General features: G+C 38.2%; 1 protein-coding gene across 4 annotated transcripts in view; it reads left to right on the forward strand.

Moving 5' to 3' along the window:
- TPK1 (thiamin pyrophosphokinase 1) overlaps positions 1-22,821 on the forward strand; it is a 294,653-nt gene that overhangs the window by 163,928 nt on the left and 107,904 nt on the right. For all 4 annotated transcript variants that reach the window (XR_008433490.1, XM_053955972.1, XM_053955892.1 and 1 more), the window contains one exon: positions 6,985-7,080. Coding sequence is in view for 3 of the 4 variants with exons in the window: in XM_053955972.1 (XP_053811947.1) it covers positions 6,985-7,080 (96 nt within the window). In the remaining variant the exon portion in view is untranslated. The remainder of the gene's footprint in view (positions 1-6,984; positions 7,081-22,821) is intronic.

The following is a 22,821-nucleotide window of genomic DNA, read 5'->3' on the forward strand; positions in this document are numbered from 1 at the left end:
AATTAAAACTCCTCTCTCTGAACCTTTGTTTTTCAAAAAAAGGGCACATAAGGGAAATTTCAAAGATCCAAAAATAGCAGGTGGCTGTCACTGCTGTACTGTGCTCAGTTTTAATAATCAGATTGAAAAGATTACATGTTTGGGTTGCACAGGGATGTACAAAAGTAGGTCTACTGTTTAAATGCAATAAATGGGTATGGAGAGATATGGGTTTAATATGAGACTGCAACTCCTCACAGACCTTTCTCACGCAACACTCTTACTTCTCTGCTCAGTTATTTAAAAGTTTTAAAATATGTTAGTGGCCTTCTGATAAAGGTGTTGCAATGATGTGTATATCGCTGCACTTTCTGACCTGTGAGAATTTGTTTGCTTTAATTCACCAAACTGAATAAATCAGAAGAATTTGCTCCAGTACCAATAAATACTGGGGATTTTTCCAGCAAATGGAACATTAACTGTGCTCAGGAGTTTTTTTGTCTGCTTGTGGGGTTTGTTGGTTTACTTTGTTTTTTGTTTTTTTTTTTTTTTCATTTGGGGAGCAGGGGGGCAGATTGCTTCCATTTGTTTTTTTAGATTTAGAAACATTTGGGTTTCTGATTTTTGGTATCTAATAGGTAGCAAGGAAAGTGTGGTGGCTTTCTTTGGTATCGGTCAGATACCAACTGAACAGACTCTTATTTTGTTCACTTTAAGTAATTGCTATTTCGTGAACAATAGACTTTTCTTTTGAAAGGGCGCGATCTAATTAATGCAGATGAACTCTTTCATTGCTATTATCTCAACATAAAATGGATGGTGTCAAAAAAAAATCCTCCACCAGAAGCCACATGCTGCCTTGTTAAAAACAAAAACAGGAAACATTTTATTTACTGTGGAAAAGATCACATCAAAATAGAAAGAGGGAAAGGGAGGAGAGGTTGCAGCTGTTGCAGTCAGTTTCAACTACAGAGTGCTTTTTTTTTGTTATTGTTTTAAATGCTTGTCAAATTTGACAAGTTCATGTAGCTTCTGGGTTGTGGAACTGTGCATATGTTTACATATATTTACTGATTTTTTTTCTGCCAGCAGATAGTAGTTGTTTAATAAATCAAGTGATGTTATATAAGGTTAGAAGTGATAGTCAAACCTGAACATTCTTGGTTTGCTTTTCAGTAATGGGGCTTTCACCTGAGTGTAAATGTCAGTTATTTTGCTTTCAGAGCATAGGCTTCAACATGATTAATAAATTATTTTAGTCAATCTGAATGGCAGCGGCCCTTAATGTGCAATTGGATGAGTGAAAACAACATGAACCGTAGGACTGGGGGTGAAGCAATCCATACAGTATTAGGTTTGTACTGATGCCAGGAAGTCAGCCAAATTTGAGTCCAAAAATTTGAAGAAAATTAATTTCACCTAATTAAGTATTTTGGCTATTTCAATATCAAAAATAATTTTCACCAATTGCACATACTTGGTTTGTTATCCATTTAAAAAATGAAAAGACAATTCATACAATTAAACTGAGTTAAAGAGAAGCTGTTCAACACTTTTGTTCAACAGTATTTGATATTCCCAAAAGAAGCCAGTGAGCTTAACTGCTTTGCCTTCCTTACTTGCATCCTACTCCCCAAATGCAAAAGGCTTCAATTCATTAATTTCCTGCTGGTTGTAATTCATAGAGATAAACCAGCCATATTAGTTTGGTCATCATGCTGACTCAGTCTTACCACCTATAGGAAATCTATGCAACTTTTATGGCTAGAAGTAGCTCAAATTAGAGGTTCTTGTTCTGCCTGTCTCTCTACAATCCTGTATCTTTAAACAAACATTTTCAGAATGTTTAAAGTGGCATTCTAGCCTGCCTCATCTTCATCCCATGCTAGACTTGGTTTCGATTTTGGTAGAGGTATTTTGGATCAGCTGTGGAATACTGGGCCAACAACCACTGTCTGGGTTTCAGCCATCTCTGCAAACAAATTTTCCCCAACTATTTTTTTTTGTTGTTGTTTTTGATATGGATTGAATGCTCTGGCCTCAAAAACCACCCTCCTATTACAGACGAGGTGGTAGAACATAATGTCTGTCATCTGTTGAACTTGTAGGGTTATGCATCCACATGTTTTATCTTCTTTGCTAGGCCTGGTCTAAGACCCGCAGTCAGATCCTGCAGTCCATTTCTGTTCCTCTTCCTGTACATAGAGCAGTACTTTGCTTCAATCCATGTATGCTTTTTCCTAGAGTTGTTGAGTCCAATTCAGCATGTAAATTCTTTTCTGCTTCACAATTGTGTATAAAAATGATGGGGAGGCAAAAACTTTACGGTGTCTGCAGTTAGTGTATGAGGAATGTGAAGGTTGGAGTTACTCTCTGAGTTGGCTAAAGAGGAAGAGGATACCAGAGGGGCAAAATGAAATTCCCTGTGGCAAGAAATTTACTTTAAAAGGAAGAGAGATCTGGGAACCCTCTGCCTCCTTGCTTTTAAATTACCTCTTCAGGCTCTCCAAGGTAGAAATACTGCATGCCAATACAGTACAAGTGAGGGAAATAAATTTTAGGGAAGTCTAGAACATATGACGTGAGAAAAGGCTGATGTGAACTGTCTTTTTTAAACCTCCAGAATAAAAGGTGAGCAGCAGATCATATTGCTGTCTTAAACCTCCTAATGGAAGGGCAGAGAGAAAACAGAAAGAGATTCTTCCATAAGTTGAGATAGGAGAAGAAGCAACAACCACAGTTTGCAATACAAGAGATCCCTGTTTGACACTGGGAGAGAAAACTTCACAAGAGTGGTCAAGCACAGGAAGAGGTGTCCCAGGGAAGTGGCATCTCCATCCTAGTAGATGTGACTCCTTTTCCAACTAAATCTGGACTGGAAAGGGCCTTGAGAAACCTAAGCAAATCTAATGTACTCTTAGAAAGAGACTGGACCAGATGATGTTGAAAAGTCCCTTTCAAATGAAATCTGATAATCTATAGCTCTTACTCAGTTGGTCAGTGAAATATTAGGATAAAGTGGGTACATTACTGTTTGTGCAGGTGAAGTCTAGGGGAAGGAGAATGTTTGGAGATAACATTTAATTTATATAGGTTTCTTAAAATTTATTTGTCAGTGCTGTGATTTTGAGAGAATCTACAGGCTGTCTCCTTTCTCCTCTTTTTGCTTGAGGATGTGTGGCATTAACACTATGCATAAGCACATCTGTTTGAGATTGATAGCTCAAAGTTGAGCCTCTGTGCTCAGGTATTGTTAAAAGACTGAACTGAATGTCACTGGTGCACCCACTGAGCACAGCCAGATACAAGCTTCAAAAGATAGTCTTGTATGGTTTGCCATAGGAAGACCTGGGAGATAGAGTACACATTAGGATATTTTATATATTCTGTTCTAATTATGTTCTCATACTCAGAAAGGTTACAGAAAGAAAAAAAACCTTACATTCTCTTAATAAAAGATTAAGAAGAACATGGGAGAATGGGGAACTACACACTGCTTTCTACAAACACACAATGTCCTGTGATGTGCTACATTTCTAAAAATGGAAAAATGCCAAGATGTTCAGATTGACATTTCAGTGCCCGTCTGAATTCAGTGTCTGTCTGAAATATAGAGTTCAACAATCCTATTAAGTGTGTCTGACACACTCTTCCTTCTTTACCAAAGTGCCTTCCATAGCTGCTATAATAAGACAGAACAGCAAAAGCCTCATACTCTGTGCCTCATCCCATCATTCACCAAAGCTGTATCGTCATCAGATGAAATCTATTGTTTTCTTTCCTGCTGTGTGCTATTGATTTTTCTAACTTTTCCTAATGTTAAATTTGTTTGGCTTTTAAACTTTCTTACCAAAGGTTAATGTTATTAAGTTGAGCAGGTATCTATAAAACTACATGTGTTATTGCCTATCTTGCATTGTTATACTGTCCTTTCATTAAACTCTGACTGCATTGGATAGCTCTGTCTTGAAGATTTTTTGTCATTCCAGAATAATGCAGTGAAGGTTCAGAAGAACTGCATTACAATTGTCATCCAATTCTGTGGCATAAAATATTGGACTTGATATGTCAGGAGCAACAGATTTATCTGAGGCTGTTATACCATCAGCGAACATGAACTGCACAGACATTAATTTCAGCCAGACCGTAAAGAGGATGCAGTATCCAGTTCTGCTGCTTGTCCCCTCCCCCTGTTCGATCTGACCATGCCAGTCTCTTTGACATTGTGGCTGAAGGAGCAGTACTAAAATCTCTGCCAATTCTACATGTGGTTATCTGTTTGATGTGAAAAGAGAATGAGAAATCACAGTTTAATTTGAAGAAAGTGGTGTCTTTAATGGTAGCACTCTATCAACACTTTTTGATATGATGATCTACAATAGTACTTGTGCAAAGCATTAAAAGTACAGACAGTGAGTAAACAGCTCCAGGCACTTATAAGCCCCAGCACCCTCTTACTGTACTCAGGTACAGTAAGGTAGGTACAGTAATATGCCTTTAATGAACAGTGTATTTGATATCCCATTCACATATTTACTCTGCATTCCAGTGATATGTGTTTGATGCCTTTTATTGTGAATATGCACACAAGACAGTAGCAGGGCTGAACATACGTTATCTACGCATGGTGCATCACAGCTTTCTCCCAGAGCTGAATGACCTTCAGTGCCCTCCAATCACTATGCTAATATTACCTTGCCTTGGAAGTACCTTGCAGTTCCTCTAGAATAATTTTTTTGTCAAAGAACATCCTGAGAAAAAAAAAAAAAAAAAAAAAAAAAAAAAAAACAAAAAAAAAAAAAAAAAAAAACAAAAAAAAAAAACCAAAACAAAAAAAAAAAAAAAAAAACCAAAACAAAAAAAAAAAAACCAAAAAAAAACCAGACACCCTGATATTCCCTGTGTGGAAAGTAGAATTGCAGCCTACCTTCTGCTGACAAACCTGCCTGTTCAAGATCAGGCTTATTAATGAATGCAGGAAGTAGTATTTTGCAGAGGCAGAGTGGGGATTAAATTTTTCATTCATAAATTGGTATTTATAAACCGCTTACTTCTGCCAATACTGTGAAGCCAGGGAATGGCCCTGGCAAAAGATAAAAGGCTTGACTTCTCTACTGCTAATTTAAGAGCTGGCAACTGAGGTTGTGTCTTCTCCCATACTCAGCAGTAGCTGTCCCTGCCACTGATTTAGTCGTCATTTGTCATGTTCTCAAGCTGCTCAGAGGCTGTCTGAGAAATACTGAAACATGAAATACTCATGGTTTCTCACAGCTTGATGTCTCTTCCCACAATCAGTGCTGATATCAAGACTGTCTGAGAGCACCCATCCATAGTGAATGAGACACCTTTTCATTTAGAGTGGCTTTGATAAATAAGTTCCTTTCAGGAGTTTTCAGACCTGACTGAGCTTTTCTGAGTGGGACTGAGCAACCCTATACCTCTCCTGGGCTCCCTGGCTGGTGTTGCCAAACTCACATGTTCATTACAGGTTCGAGATGGCCTGGGTCATGTCTCCTTCTGCCAATTTTATGTTTTTGGTCTTTTATAGAGAAGAGTGGAGATATGGGAGCTCTTCAAAGAGTTTTATGCTTAGCACTGAGTGCAGAATCCAGCTACCTTTTCCCTCACCACTTTGCAGGGTGGAGGTGGAGGTCTCTTCAGTGGAGGTCTCTGATTACATGTGCTGTTGCAGCTACATGATGCTTCATCTTGACAAGCCTATTATTACTGCTTGAAAAAATATTTACAGCAATATCAGGTCTCAGAAAGGGTGCTACTTTTGACCAGTTTTCTTTCAGAAGTTTTTAAGGAGAGAAGTGTAATAGAAAACCTGTTATTATCTTCTCACTTTTCTCTTCTACTTTAATCAAATCCCCTACTGCCTGATGACTTTATTTGGTTTTATATGCATTCTGGCTGTGTGGGAAAGCATTTTAGTGGTAGTGTATGTCTTCCTATTGGAGGTTTGTTACTTTGTTGCATTCAATTTACTAAACTCCATGCCTTCACTAATCTTGGAAATTTTGTCTTCTCTACCTTTATTTTTATCACCAAGGTAAAGGCAACTTTAAAATTTTTATGTTGGCTTTGTTATTTGGGTTTTTTTTCTGATGTAACAGAGTAATGTACTTTATATACAGAGGCACACATACAAAGATTCTGTATTCTGAATGCTTTTCTCTTATCAGTTGTTATTGTGTATAGCAGAAACATAAAATCTGTCAAGTAAGACAAAGCTAGGAGGCTTTAAAAGGGGACCTTGAAGTGGTAGGAGAGGGAAATTCTAAATCCAATGTGTATGATTCTTATTTTAATTCACAATGCTGTACTGGGTATATTTTATTCTCTAAACCTCTTTGAATAGTGACTTTATGTGGAAGATATACTTCACTTTTCCTTACTCAGCTTTTTATCAGAGTTTTAGAAATCGCTTTACCTCTCAGTTAAGAAATCTGATCTCTTGCTCTTCTCTAACATGTTCTCAGCCATAATACCCCAGTGCAAGAAAATTATTGTTGAACAACTGCAAATTGACTGCAGTACAAGTGCAGTGTTTCTGGGGTGCTTGAACACTGTTGTGTGCTCACATTTATACAGGTTTGAATGTATGTAGCAGAGACACAATAAGTGCAGCACCAGAGAGGACAGTCATTTTCCTGAAAATTACCAATCACCCAGGGCTCACTACACCAGAATTTGTCCATCCAGCAGACCACTGTAAAACATGCTTATCCAAACTCACAGATGTACTCAAATGGCTTTGAGTGTATACTCCTGGACCTGATTCAGACTGCTGGTTCATAGTAACTAGTTCAACTGGGACCTACAGTTATTGGGCTCTGTAAGGGTCTTTTACTTAATCCTGCATCTCCATGCAGAGACTTTGAGTGGTTGTCTGCAGTTAATTTCACCAAAGAGATCATTAGTTCTCAAAACTGAAAAACTACTGACTTTTTTTTTTTCCCTCTCTCTCTCTCTCTCTCTGTTTTGTTGCTTCTTCACTAGGGCTGTGAGTTAATTGAGACCATGGACCAGGACCTCACAGATTTCACCAAGTGCCTTCAAATACTCCAGAAAAAGATAGAGAAGAAGGGCCTTCAGGTAAAGACAACACATCTTTTTTTCTGTGTTTCTTAGTAATTACTCTTTTTCTCATTGTATTTAGGTTAATCTTTCAAGTTTGCACTGAAAGGAAACTATTTTCAGTAGCCTTGACATTCTGCAGTTTTGCCGTAATTTACTGCACATTTGTAAGCATTGATGCTTCTGCTAAAAGGAATTACAAAGTGTGTCGATGAACAAGTGTTAGCTTTCTTAAAAGGCAGCTTGTATTGATTTCTGTTAATGAACTACCCAAAGTGCAGAAGGCTGTTGTGGCTGATATTCAAAGCAAGAGTTCCACTTTGGCATGTAAATATATTTTCAGGTCTTGGCGCACTAAGATTTGATGTTCATCCCCTTTCTCTCCCCTTTCAAAGGTGAAATGGAGGGGGGAAATCTTATCCTACCAATATTACAAATGGTAAGCAATACCTCCTTCTGCAAAATGTTCCCTTGGAATCAAAGGCAGACTTTGCAGAGCAATCAGTGCACTAAACTTAAAAGAAGACATATGGAGTTGTCCATCTCTTTTCATGGGAAAGGCAAGGGAAGCAACATTCCCTCTTCCCTTCTACTGTTTAATTTCAGAGGCCCCCTTGTTTTGTGTCTGAGATGCACAGGTAAAATTCCTTGGGAATTTCAAATGTGATGTGTCGGCGGCAGATGAGCTCTTGGGATTGCTGCCCTTTCCTCCCCATGGAGCAGTCATTCATAAGAGCTGACCTCTCTCTTCTGCTCTTCATGTATGAGTGAAGAGAGGGAGCAGCTGCTGCATCCTTCACCCACAGTGACAAGAAGAGGCATGTAAGAAAATTAAAACAATAGCACAACATGGAAAGAGATGTGTAAACCTCTTTTCCCATTTTCATTGTAGCAGGATAAGAAAGTTGCCTGATTTCCTGAGATCACCATACTCCAACAAAGCAGCAAGGGATTGAAATGCCAATACCCTTCTCTCCTTCTTTCCTCCTCACTCCAGGCTGATAAAAAATTCACCAGTTTTTGCTTAAGCTGCTTTAAAACTTCTTGTTCTTCTAAAGACTATAAATGTCCATGGGATACTTTGGAATGCTGTCACACAATGCCCATCTGCAATTGCATCTCAATACAATGCTGTTGTTCATCAGGGTTTTTTTTCCCCATCAGTATAGACAGAGATGGGATGGTTTCACCATACACTTACTGCCAGGAAACTCTTTAAAAAACAGTTTATTTTCTTTCCCCCTGTAATTTATCATCACAAGAGTTCAGAGGCATATCTTTGCATCTAGGACAGAAATGGTAATGAGTGCCATTGGAACAGATGAGCCACCTATGCCTAGGATTTGTTTTGAATTTGGCAAGTAAGGTGCTTTCCTTTTACTAAAAATGCCCTTTCAATGAAGAAGAACTTAAACACTTCTTGGATTCAGTTCATTATCCAATCCCGGCTATTATTAGAGAGCAAATTTTTTTAAGCTATTACAAGAGGCTTTATGATGAATAATCAGTGTGTGGTTAAAATAAGAGCAATGGGAATATGACAGCTACAGCAGGTGTGTTAAAACAATAAATAGTCTATTTATAAAAGTTTGAGATCTGTGATCACTCTCACAGTAAAGCTGTGTTTAGCTGACTAAAGCATACCACATTGTGATCTTTGAGGATATTTTGTAAAGAACAAGCCTGAGTGTAATTGCAGTAATTGTGCAGTGTTCATGCCAATGCACCCAACCTAAGATTTCAGTTCAGTTATAATTGTATGCTGTTACATGTAAGAGATGTGCTTTAAATGCAATTTGAGTTTTTCAGAGGTGAAAGAACTAACACAGATAAATTTTCTAAAACTAAGCACCATGTTCATTAAATGCTAGCTACTTCTTGTTTGCTGTGCCTGTTCCATAAAACATAATAAGATACTGTCTTATTCATGCACTCTAGATAAAGCATAATACATTTCTACATCTGGTCTTCTGCATTCTCTGACTAAGGAATTTGAAGAAGTCATTGATTCCACTTAGGGAGATAAAATGTGAAACTTAAGCAAATATAAGACTAAACTGTATCACAGCTCTATAAATTATTAGTTCAGCTTCTGATTTGCCCTTTGTTCAGAAGCATTGGATATAATTCTTGAGTAGGAGGTTTGGTGGTTCTTCAGAATGTCCTGATAATGCAGACTTGATGTCTGGTCCCCAGATGACACAGAGATTCTGAGCACTTAAAAAATACACTGGCCTCAGTTTATGCATGCAACCTCTTGGCTCTTCTGAAAATCTAGCCTCTTTAAATACCTATACCTAAATTTGCACTTAATTTAGGTTTCTTTATGGGTAATATTCTGCCATAAAAAATGTCAAGTGACTCTTCCAGCCATAGACCTAAAATCTTTGAGGAGAATACAAATTTTTTCAGCGAAGAAAGCTGCCATTGAATTCTGTGGTGACCTGAGAAGTACACACAGCTGAGAAGAAAAGGAAGTCCAAGGTCTGAAAATTAGAAGTGAATAAAGAAGGGGTTCTTCATCTCCATTGGTGTTTTTTTTACATCAAGGACAAACTTACATGTCACAAAGTGGAGTTATTTTCCTTCTGTAAAATGTCATAAAAGTTTTCCTTTTAGCAGAGAGTATTAACTAGGTGGAATATGTCTTCCTGGTGCCATAAAAAATGTTTGTCTCCAGTTTTGATTTTTTCACCACTCTATCTAAAGCACTTGTCAAAGAGGAATAAGACAAAGAGACACTACAAATTTGTTTTCCAAATTTGATTTATAGTTGAAGTTACAAAACAAGGAAAGTATCTCTTTAGTATGTTTAAAATGATGCCACAGTCATGCTGTGTTTGCTGCTGTTTCTGGGTAGCAATATGTTAAGCTGGGAAGTTAATTGCATTCAATGTATACCATGGATTCACAATCCTGCAAGGTAGTTTGTCTGGATGAAATTCAAGTATGAGCAGCTGAGGTATTTAAAACAGGCATCCCTCCATTGGTCAGAGAATAAGTTAGCATTTACCTGCTATACTGAATGGATTAAAATTTCTGCTCCGATTTATCAGTCACCTCTATGGAAGTTCTATGTCATGGAGGTTTTTGAGCTCACTTGAGCATATGCAGGTGATATTTTGTTCCAAACGGATTAGGTTTTTGTAACTTGCTTTCCATGTCTCTGTGCCTTTATCCTCCTCCTTTTCTTTCTTCCTGTTCATCCAAATAGCTTTTGAAGGAATAACTTTTGAATAGAGAAATAGCATATTGAAAGACAACCGTGTTAAAAAGCTTTCTCGGAGGTCAGCTGAGTGAGAATGCAGCTGAGGTAGACACTCAGTGCCCTCTGCTTGTAAAAAAGGAATCAAAAAAAAGTTAGCTCAAATTTTTACTGGTAGTTTGATAAGAACCTTAGAAATTTCTTTACCACAAGGAAATCTGCAGCTAGAGCTGATGGTCAGCTGAGATACAGATCTGGGAGAAAAAACACTTTGTTAGTTTTTGAACTCCTTGTTCAATATAAAGAGCAGTAATTCTGCTGGAATAATGAGCCAAATTCACTCTTAGAATAATTTCTGAATCCTCAGGGTAATTAATTTCTGATTTACATTGCATATTTTGGTTGCATAGCCAAGTCATGCAGAAAGCAGCATTGCAGTCATTTTGTGAGATCTAAGTCACCTAATTATATGTATTTATAATTACATACTGCAGTGAATTTTAGAAAAAGCAGTACCCTTTATATGTGCAAGCTAGAATCAGTCTTAATCTTCCCTTTCCACAGCCCAAATTAATTTGTGAATTGCATTCTATTGGATGGGTGAAGCAATGATGTACACCAAGAGCATCTGACTCCTGAAGCTTCTTTCCAACCTAAAGGCTGTTAGATATTTTTCTTTCTCTTTCTGCATGACTGTGAGTATGCATGCACATACATACACGTGCGAGTATGTGTGCAAATGCACACTTTTTCTGGCAGTGTTCCTTCCTGGCCTTAATTGGTGCTTTTTAAATGTCTTAATAACTCTGTCTTTATTGCTGCTGTGTGTGTCTTTCACATTGTTTATGGTCTATTAGGTGTGCACACTTTGCTTTACTGCTTTAATCACTATTTTATTCATTCTGTAGTTATGTGAGTACTTTCTTCATTACAAGACCTTCAAATAAACTTATTTCTGTCTGGTACTACTTTCTGTTCTTAATTTTCTCTCATCTTAACATAAGCTATTTCAAGAAACAAACTGACAGGCAAAATGATAGGCAAGCTTACAATATCTCTTATTTAGGGATCAGATCTTGCATTAGAAGTGTATGCTATTATCTTTGATTTGCAGATTGGAAAGCAGAATTACAAAAGCAATTTGTCCACAGCCTACCAGCATGCTAGTGGTATAGTTGGGAAAGATCCTCCAGTTCCCAATATTCATTGAATGCTCTTTCAATAACAGCATCTCTTGTCTCAGCTTTGTAGCAGCTCATGCCAGTGAGAACTGAAAGTGTGTTTATCAATTTTGCAGCTCCAAGAAGAATACTTATAATACAAAGATAGATTTAAGCCATTATCTTTATCTCAGAGTTACAAACTGTACTTTCCTTAACTGTTTCATCTAAAATACCATTTAGTCTTAAAACTAAGCTCTGGGACTTTTCATTCAGCTTTATTATCTTTTCTGCTTAAAAAAAGTTAAAGCAGCTCGTTTGGTTATATGGGCTGAAGATATAAAAAATGAGTTTTATTGAAACCTACATGCCTTTTAGTAGTTTAATGTTAGTGTGTTTAAATTGATAAAAGCACCAGTGTCAGTATGAAAAAGGGAAAATATCCAAACCACCTCTTCCTAAAAACCCTTGGCAATAAAGGGATACTCTACTAACATTTCCATTTTAAAATTACACTTCAGAGGTTCAATCAGTCAGCAGTCTAGGGTATTAATTCTTATAAGTGAATGCAAGCCTTCTTCCCTTTCTACTTTTAAAAAAGTATCAAAGCAGTCCATTTTCTTTTATGTTGAGCAACGCTAAACTAGTTAGTGAAGTCCTGTGTTTATAAAGTGCCAAAGAGAAGACAGTGATGTTCATATATCACCTTCAGCTGTGCAGTATTCAAACAGCTTACTTAGCCCTCTCTGGTTTGTTTTTATATGAGAAAAAAAGACCCTGAAGGAAAACCCAAATAAACCCTAAAATAAAAATCAGAAGATACTTTAAAAGAGAGTAATTTTTTACATAAAGTCCCACAGAGAAAGGGTATAATTATTGCAAATAGTGGGCTCTATTTGGTTTAGTTTTGGTTTGGCTATCAGTTGAGGTTATTCCTGATGATGTGGCTTTTTTTAGCAGCAAATAGATCAGTTTTCATTTCCTGACTAAATTATAATTTTGCTGCTCATGTTGGTAGTTGGTAATTTTAAGGTGGAACACTACTTGTTTTCATTCCTGAAGACGTTTGGGTACCCAGAATAGTAGTGGGAATGGCTCTTAAAGCAAAGTCTAGGAATGAGGATAGGCTGTTACCAGGATTTGAGAACAGGGAAGTTACAAAAATACCAAAACTGGGGGAAGAGGCAGACTGGAAAATTCCAAAGCTGACATGGAGCTGAAATGTGAAGCATTTATAAGAATCACAGAATGGTTTCAGTTAGAAGGAACCTTAAGGATCATTTAGTTCCAACCCACAGCCACAGGCAGGGACACCTTCAGCTAAACCAGACTGCTCAGGACGCCATCCAGCCTGGCCTTGAACACTTCCAAGGATGGGGCATCCATAACTTCTTCCTTAGAACCAGTTCCAGTGCCTCACCACTGGACCTGAAGGACCATAAGAACCATAAGGACACTGAAGCTTTTGGATTTATTGCCAAATCCTATATAGAAGGAAGGTCTGAGAATAAACATGTTCTGTTTTGGTGGCACTACTGAGTTTTTTTCTTAATGCTCCACAGGAGAATAAAAATGCAAATGAGATATATTTTAGGGGAAGTTAAATATGTGTAATGAAAAGGTTTTTATTCTGTCAAGTGCTGCATCAAAAGATTTTTCATGAGTTATTAATAGTAATCTTCTTCATAAACCTTTCCTGTCCAAAAGAAACAAATGAATCTGAAGTGTTTCCTGTTAATTCCACTTCTAAAACGTAGAATTTCATAATACTTTTCAACAGGAGTAAATCCCTCCTGTAGGGTGTCAGACATATCCTTGAAGACTATTTTAACTCTTAAGGTCTGAGTCTACCTTCAAGGAATGCAGTATCTAATCCATCTTCCCACTGCTGAATTATTTCAATGCTTCCCATTGTAAATGTATGGCAAAATGCATTTCTTATAATACAGGATATCAGAACTTGCCAGTTCCCAAAGAGAAACCCTAATATCATGTGAGGTGTCTTCCTGTTCCACTATAGCTGTGAGCATCAAGACACACTGAGTATCTTTGCCTTTAAATAACTTTATGCAGTATGTGTGTCTGCAAGTGCAGACACAGTGCATCACATACCAAGAAATTTGCTTTACATATCCTTGTATGCTCTACTGGGGCTTGTATTGGATCTATGATGATAATTTTTTTAAGACACAAAAAGGGCAGGGTTTCTGGAGAACACATTGATTTCAGTTTGTTTGTTTAAAAAAGTTAAATCCCATATCAAGGTTTGGGGAGAGGAAGAACAAGGAGAAAAATACTGTTTATTTAGGCAGTTCAAGGGATTCAAGAGATCAAGGATGTGCTCATTAACCAGACTGCAGAAGCTAATGAGGAAGCCAGCAATTGTTCTCTCAACTTAGTTAAAGGCTAAATGTATTTGAAATACAAAGCGTGTGGTTCCCTTTGCAACCACCAATTTTGCTCTGTTTGTAACTTTCTCATAAGAGATGTGATTCTCCTCCCCCTTTCAGCCCCTTCTGCTTTACAGGAGCACAGCTTCCCTGAGAGCAGCTATTGCTGATGTAACTGCCCCCATGCTGGGAAAGTAGTTGAGCTACAAGGACATATCATTATCCTCAAAAGACTGTCATACTTGCATTGGCACAGTCTTGGACATGGATATTGTAGTGGGAGATCTTGAACAGCCATATCTTTTGATCTTTTGACATGAGGAATTTTTTGCAATTCAAAGACTGAAACCTCAGTTTGTTGCCTGAGATTTTCATAAATAACTTGGGTTTGGTTTTTTTTTTTTTTTGCTTGACACATGAATATTGTGGTGTTTTGAAATCTCCCATGAGTTACAACTGTTTTTATTAGATTTTGTTTAGTTAATAGAATGTAAGTTTATTGTTAAGCATATCAAGAAATTTGAGCTAGTATGATAAATTTCAACTGTAGATTATAATACAGCATTTTTACAACTCAAATTGGTTTCTTCTTACTAAATTGAGATGCCTGTCAAGAATGACAGGTGTTTTGGCTGTTGTAGAGATAGTTTCATAAAAACTCCTAGCAGTTTTCTACATTCCTGCGTGTAAGAAACAATGGCTTTAGAGGGCACACTTTGATAACTTCATGAGCTGCAATGATCTGGTCCTTTAAACAGAGTGTGAATCAGTCAACAGATTAACTTCTCCTGTGGCTTCTTTTATTATTCTATTCAAATAAATTTATTTAAACTAAGTAATAGGTTGTGGATTATTTAAGGTTTTTTTGCCATGACATATTCTATCTTTTTGTAATATTGTATGGCCTTTGAATAGCCAGGAGAAGTTAATCTCTTCCTTTCCTCATCTAGAAAGAAGTATTGGAGCAGAGGGGAGAGGAAGGTATTAAGACCATAGGAAAGCAAAGGTGTGTGGCTGATGCTACACACAAATGTCTTAGCCTATAGTCCTGAGGACTCATTGTTTTCTGCAATCTTTTGGCTTTTCCTGACATTTAACTCCACACCTCTTTGCTGATACCAATGCTGATACCAATGCTGTTCAAGAAGGGGCAGAGGGGTATAAAGTAATTTAACTCTTAACAAATACTGAGAAAATGAGGCAGCATGGTAACTTATGAAAGGCCCCTACAATATTCCCAGAGTAAAAAAAGGCAGTAGCATAAGCTCAACAAAAGTAGGGACTGAAGGGTCTTCATAGCAGAACTGCCCTGGCAGCAAATCAGGCTTTGCTAGTTCTGGTGCTTGTGCTATTCCGTATTAAATCACCTGCCTTTTACTGTGCCACTGACAGGGGATGGTCTCTTCAACTTGACTAAAGAACCCATTGAGTTTCCTTTTTAAACAACTGAACAACTAAGTACTGAACAATTAAAGCTCAATATTTTCTGCAAATTAAATATGAACATAAAATGTTTACAGCTTCACAAGTGCTTCCAGTTTAAGAAATCATGCTTCATTTATTTTTAAGTGTGTGGCTAAATTTATACGGTCTACAGGACAGTGTAGAAAAATAAAATACATTCTGTAATTACTCAGGCTATGTTTAACTTACCTGCTATAAATACTGAAACTACACTAACGAGGAAAATTGACATCCAGATCATAATGTACTTCCTTCAGTATAAAAATATGTCCAGCTTCTTTGAAACAAATGTATAAATTCTTCTGCACGTCTGCACTCCCTTAGGAAAAAAAAAAAAAGGCATTGTGTACTGCCCAGGTATTCAGTGAAATCACTCAAAAGAGGAACCATTCACAGAATGGGGCCTGAGAGACACAGGAAAAATTTTCCATCTTTAGTTTCAGGTTTTCTATTTGTCTCTAGAGTATAATAGGACAGGTTATTATCCCCTTGTTCATCACGAAGATTAATGTTCAGACCAGCTGAAAATGTTACTGTTCTGTTGGGACCTATTGGGAGATCTTCAGACCTGTGTGAACCTGAGTTTAAACATTTTAAATAGCAGAGCTAATACTTTCCCTAGCTGGAGATAAGTGCCTCAGGCTGTTATGTCCTCTGTGATGCTGCTGCAGGAGAGTGAAGGTCCTTCAAAGCTCTGCCTTACTTGGGATGTCTTTTTTACAGACTTCACTGCTAAATGTTACAATGGGAAAGTGCCTGAGTTGTTACTCTTAACTCAGATGGGAAAAAAAAAATTGTGTGTGTGTGTGTATATATACACACATATATATATTGGAAATTGAGATTCTTTAAGTTTCTCTATTTTGTATGGAAGGTTTCCCCTTAAAAATCTATGATTCTTTCCTTAAAATTTGACATCTGAAATTATTATGACAAAATTGAAAACAAAACCAGGCAGAAAGCTAGTTTTAAAGAAAAGACACACCTGGTCTAGAAAGTCACAGGAAAAGGTCTCAACTCTCAAAAGTGTTGAAGTTGGTGTTCCCTGTTCATGGGGATGTGTCTGTGGGCAGATGGCAGAGTTTCATATGGACACCCCTAACTACAGAAATTCTACCCCATTGCCTCACAGTATCAGGGTTTGTTTAGCTTCCTTTGTGGGCTTTCCAAGGGTCCTGGACCAGCATCTGAACAGGAGCTGAAACAGAACCACATGAAGTTGTGACGGGTAAGGAAATACAGATTTTCTCTTCATCTCAAGCTTCTAGAGAAACATGCATAGTCAGGTTTTTGTGCCCAGGTGCTGGTGGAGTGCACGGTGTCCATGAGGAGAGGAACAGCTGAGCCCCTCAGCCCAGGCAGGGAGGGGTGAGGGGAAAAGGGACAAAACAGCCATGTCAGCACCAAGGGGAGAGCAGAAGGAGGGGCTCCAGCCTCCTAAATCCCCTGGAGAACCCTGGGCAGGGCAGGTGGATCTCTTCCGAGGCAGCCGCAGCCTGTGCAGAGGAGCCCGTGCTGGAGCAGGTGTGCACCCATGGGACACCATGGTGGAGCAAATATCCGTGCTGCAGGCAGCAGAGGGCCCTGTGCCAGAGCAGGCAGATATGCCCTGAAGGAAGCTGCAGGCTGTGAAGACCTCGCAGGAGCAGGCTCCTGGCAGGAGCCACAGGATGTGGAGGAGTTTGTTCCTGAAGGACTGAATTCTGTGGAGAGAACCCCAAACTGTAGCAGAATATGATAAGGAAGGAGCATCAGAGAGGAGCTGGTATGAACTGACTATTCATACCTGTTTCCCTGTGCCACTCAGGGGAATGGTGAGATAGAGGAGTGAGGAATGAAGGAGTGAAATTGGGCCTGTAAAATAGATGGGTGATGGAAAGGTGGGTTTAGTTCTGTATTTTTTTCCTCTCTAACTTGATTTTTAATTGGAAATAAATTAAATTAATTTTCCCCAAGTCAAGTCTGCTCTGCCTGTGATGGTAATTGATAATTAACAATTTCCCTGTCCTTGTCGTGACCCATGAGCTTTCTTGTCTCATTTTCTCCCCCTGTCCTGTTGAGGAGAGGGAGTGAGAGAGGCTGAGTGACTGCCTGGCAGCCAGCCATGATTAACCCACCACAGAACTGTAGGGGAAATCAAAGTGAAGTTGTCAGGGCTCATGGAAATGTGCAAAGATGCACACGCTCTCACTTATATGGGATATAGATCATGGTTGTGGTCCAGCAGGCAGAACTTCCAGTGCCTGATTCATCAGGTCCTGAGTAGCCAGGGACCTTCCTGTACAAGACTGTGCCAAGCAGGCTGCAGCAGGAGCCACAGTCCAGGGCAAGGCTCCCTGGTTTGGATCATGATCTGTATCCACTAGGGGAAGAATAGAGGCTTTGAAGAGAGACTCTTTGCAACAAAAAGCCTCTTCCCTGTGCAGTGTCCTTCCCACCTGATGACCCTGCAGGACTGGTTAACCTGCAGCACAGGCTGCAGGCTGGCTCTTGTTGAGGGGTGGGGGATCCACACAGGATAAGGCATCAGCACAGGGTTTGGGGGCCCTGCTGGCTGAGAAGCAGTGGGTTGTGCTTGTGTTGCCCTGCTGATCTTGTGACAACATGGAAATGTATTGGAGGGACAGGGAGGAAAGCTTCTAAGGGAAAGACTGACAGCCAGAATTAAGAGAAATGTGGGATACAAAGCTCACAATTAACAGATTCTCTTGAAGATTTTTTTCCTTCTTTGAATTGTTCATTGATGAGAGTTTGTAGTTATTTTCTTATTTTAACTCCTGGAGGCAGGATTCAGAATTATTAAAACCACAGCATGTGCCAAACACAGCTTTTGGCACTGGAATCAAGTGGCTATTAGATCACTGAAGATATTTGCTAGACAATTTTAGTATAATCTTCTAAAGGCCTTTTGCATTGCTCCTAATACAAATCCAGGACTGCCTTTCTTAGGAATATCACAGTTTAGTTATTGATTTCACACTTCCATGGTGGTGATACCACAGTGCACATTGTGGATTACAGTAGTTCAGTTACAGGAAGAGAACGGTTAGCTTATGAATGTTTTTTCATACTGTTTTAAAAGATGAGAAGACTTTATGATTTTACAGAAGACAAGTGATTGATAGTCCTTGGAATCCTTGTTCATTCACAAAATAAATGTGTCTGGATCAAAACTAGCACACGTTTTACTCCAATGCATCAGTAAACAGATTGCTTGAAGAGTTCTAGTGCTTTTACCTACTCAGAACAGCATGGTAACAATCAGGAGTACAGACAAACCCTTCACCCAGAAAATCTTAGGCAATAAAGAATTCCAGTGACCCTGATCTCACACAAAGAAAGAATTGTAGAGCTTTGCTCCAGTAATAGCAGAGCAGGAGTTATTGGTGTCCCCTCTCTACCACAGGCACAGTGAGCATTGTTTGACCAAGGTCATACACAAATATTCAGCACAAAAGTAGAAGTCAAATTCAGATTGCTTGGGATCCAGCAGTTCACAAGGATTTTGTCAATTCAGTTTCTTTAAGTAATAAAGTCAATGGTCATGAAGTTCATGTTCTACAAAACTAATGCTAGTTTTTGTTGTATACACTCTCAGATATTCCATTTACCCGCAAAAGAGGGCAAAGCCAAAGCTTTATTTTTTTGAAATGAAATAGTTATTCAACCAGAGATGTAAACACAAATCAATAATAAAACCAAGTTTAAAATGTTTCCAGCGACTCAAGTTGGTTGAAGAAGTATGTTGCTGTATTTAGAGATTATCTTTCTCATTTCCATCTTACCATCATACATGTTTCTTGCTTTAAACAGGCAAATGCAATCTCTTTGCATACTTATTGTCATTAACAGAGAGAATTAACCTCTTATTTGAAATAAAAAGCATTTCCAATAAAGAAAGCACTTGGGTAAAACTGTAAGAAAATGCAGATAAAAAGCAAGAACTGGAACAATATAATATATAGATTAGTGGAGTCAGTGAGGTGAGGATGAAGCTGGTTGAAGGTTATCATCTCAGGTACACAGACAGGATGTCAGCCTTTGACTGAGAGCTCTTATTCCCCAAAGAGTCACATGGCTGAAGCAACAAGAAAATTCTGGCTAAAATAAAGAGGATTCTACCTGAAAAAAGTTCAAATGCTACTGTGTGGTTCAACATCTCATTTCTACAGAAATGAATGTCATACCTTTTATGTAAAACACTGAGCTAGGGAGCCAGTATAATCAACTCAGCTGGACAATATCTTGCTACATATTTAACATTGGATTGTGGGATTTTAGTAGTCCATTAAATTTACATTGAAATTTTGAGGATGATATGAAAAATTACTTATCTGGCCTGCACTAGAGCTCTGGCACAGCTATGGGCAAATGCGTTAAAATCTACTCTGGCCCATTTGTTATCAAGGGAAGTGCTTGGTGTGTTTTGTGATGCTTGGTGCATCAGCTGCAGCTGATGCAAAGACCAGAAAATAATTTAAACCACATCCTGAACTGACAAATTGCCTTATAAAGCAAAAAATGCTTTTCTTGTAAACTGCCCAAAATTGATGAAGTGACAAACCAATAAAGCAATAATAAATGTACCATTCACATAACTACTTAATTGTTTGCTTTTCAACATGAGATATTTATATATATGTATATATTTCAGCATATAATAAACTTCCAACATGCTATGCATATTAGTACAATAATTTTGTTGTCTCTGTCATATTCCTTTAAAAATTAAATTAAAGGAATAATCTTATAAATTCTAGAAAATGAAAAAAGGCTGTGGAGATGAAACGATTTCAGTGAAGTGAGAAGGTGCTAAAAACTCACTATGTTTCAGTCAGATATCTAACCTGTAATTGGCATACTAATATCTTGGATATTAGCAATGGATGGTCTCCATGATCTCAGAGGAGGGGGAGGTTTAGTCATGACTCCAGAACTTTTACACAGTCTTGATTACTCTTGCCTTCCTTTTTTCCTTTAGGGGAGATCTTCTTTGCAGTTCCTTCAGTGCTGCTAGTTGTTGTTAGTAAATTTGTTTCCTTTCATCTACCTACCTCCCTGAGACTTAGGCATGTTGTCTGGCTAAAAGTGAACTCATGGGGAAGAAAGTCCTTTGAGTTGTCTGGCCTCTCCCTGGGGAGAGGATTTCTTATCAGAGATAATGAGCATGGTTTTGAAAAGAGTGCATCATTTGCTGTCAGTTTGAGCGTTGGACTTCACTTTATATGTCATGGTGATGCTGACATTGCAAAGCTAGGTATTGCTCTCTTTTCACGCACTCCAGATGGTTCCCAGCTTCCTGTGTCCTTAAATCATGTTCCTCGGTCATAAAGTGAAAATCTTCTTTGTATTTAAGCCATTTATACTAGAAAAAGGAATGTCAGCTGGGCCAGCTTTCACAGTGTTTAATTTAGCAAGACTGCAAAGAGTTTACAGCAGGTTGTCCATTTCAGTAGTCTCTGCGAGAGTGGAAGCAGGAACCTGAGCAACTTCATTCTGGTGTGGTGAGAGCCTCAGCTCCACTTGGTTACTGCACCCTCTAAATTACAGTTTGCGGGAGAACAAACAAATAACGTCCCTGAATTGCCAGCACAAAGTCTTACTCTATGCTTTCCTTCTCCTTTTAACTACCCTGCTCTTTGATACTGACTTCTAAAACTTTCTCAAGACATACTAACATATGGGTGTATCTTTTAAAGATGACTGGATCCTACCCTTAGATCTTAAACTATTTCTAAGTTAAAGCTTGATAGCCTTTAAAGATACTGTGTATTTAATTCAGGTTATAGATAGCCCAAGAGAATGTGTCTGCAATTATATAAGCTGTTTTCTATAGTTATTTATGATTTTATGTCCTTTTTTTCAGGAAATGAATGACACACTGTGAAAACAAATGGTGTAAGGGGACTGGTGATGGGACATTTAAGTGAAGCATGGACATTTCAATTGAAGTACAGTGTGTTAGTCAAATGTTGCCTGCTGGGTTCATTAGCAGTAACTGGATTAATTCTGTGGCCTGTAGTATGCAGGAAATCACAGTGCAAAAACAAATGGCCTTTCTTCTCTGCAGTGTGGGAATATCTAAGTGTAGCAGTCCTTGGGTATTCACTTTGTTCTGTGTCATTCTAGGTTCTAAAATAACACAGAGTTGTGTACATGCTTTTATGGCATATCCATTTTCTTAAGTTCTTGGCAGAGTGACAGGAGCAGTGATTGCAGGGAAGGAACTGATTGTTTTGTTAGTTTGTGATTTTTGTGTTGTGTTTTTTTAGATTATTTTTCTTTTTTTAACAGAGGTGATAGCTTTAGGATGAAAAGGGTGTTGAGGTTTTGGTTGCACCTAGCCTTTTTAGGATTTTTTTAATAAACAAAGTGTGAATGCCTAGACCTTCAAATAAAGGCTCTAAAAGTCCTACAATGTCTGGATGCCTGTCACTTCTGCCAAGATTATCCAGTGAAAGGTGGTACTGTAAACTGTCATAGAAGTGCAGAATTTTAGCTTTTCTCTCTGTCTGTTCCTCTCATACTCCAGCTGGGTTTGTTTGCATACCTGCCACATGCTTGTGTTTTTCATTTTCACAATCCATGCAAACCCTAAATAATAGATACATTCCCTTTTCAGATATCTTTATTATCCTTCTCCCAGCACAACTCAACCCCATACCTCTGGCTTATGAATGCCTTTTCAACATACCTACTCTGTGCTGTATTGGTTTTATTTTCTTCCTTTTTCATAACCAATCCACAAGACTGCACTGTTCCAACTGAATAGGGAGTATTCTGTAATTCTGTATTACTTGAAAATATAAGAAGTGGGTTTTTTGCTGCATTTTTCTTCAACTCTGCGGTTCTGTGCACTTCATACTTTGAGCTGGGTACTGTACTTCATGGGAAGCACATGTGTGAGAGTAACAAGAAGGGTTTACAAAGGAAAGAAGACATTTAGAATGTTATTGCATCATTTAAATTCCAAGTCAAAGGAATTCTGTATTTCCTTCATTCTTACCTATTATTTTGGTACCAATCATCAAAGCCAAAACAAACAGGTTCATGTATGGTGAGACATATATACACCAAGAAACTATACAGTAGTTGCTTGGTTTCTTGAAGGTTAATCTAGGCTAATATTTGAGCTTCAGTCTCATTGCTTAGAAGAAAAACAACATATATGTGGATGCTGATCCTTTGTCAAGCGACATTAAATTCATTGTGGTTCCAGGTTAGTAAGTCTGACTTTCTCCGTGGCCTCTCTTGGGGAAGGAGAGGAGCATTTTAGTGCTGGCTGTCTGGTAGGGAACTGATGGGTGTTGGTGGGTCTTAGTAATAGTATAATGTTCAGAGAATCAATCCACCCTTTTAACTCACAGTCATCACCAGTCAAACAAAAGCAGTTTGTTTCTAAAGTGGAATCAATAAAAGGGAAAATACATTATGGTATTATGGCTTAGCTGGGAACACATGCTTTTTACCTTTTGCTATTTTGTCTTCTGTTTAAGGATAGGTTTTCTTACTATTCGTATTCTCTTGGTTGTACATTTGG

The sequence above is a fragment of the Vidua chalybeata genome, chromosome 1, assembly GCF_026979565.1.
Source record: "Vidua chalybeata isolate OUT-0048 chromosome 1, bVidCha1 merged haplotype, whole genome shotgun sequence".
Classification (NCBI taxonomy): domain Eukaryota; kingdom Metazoa; phylum Chordata; class Aves; order Passeriformes; family Viduidae; genus Vidua; species Vidua chalybeata.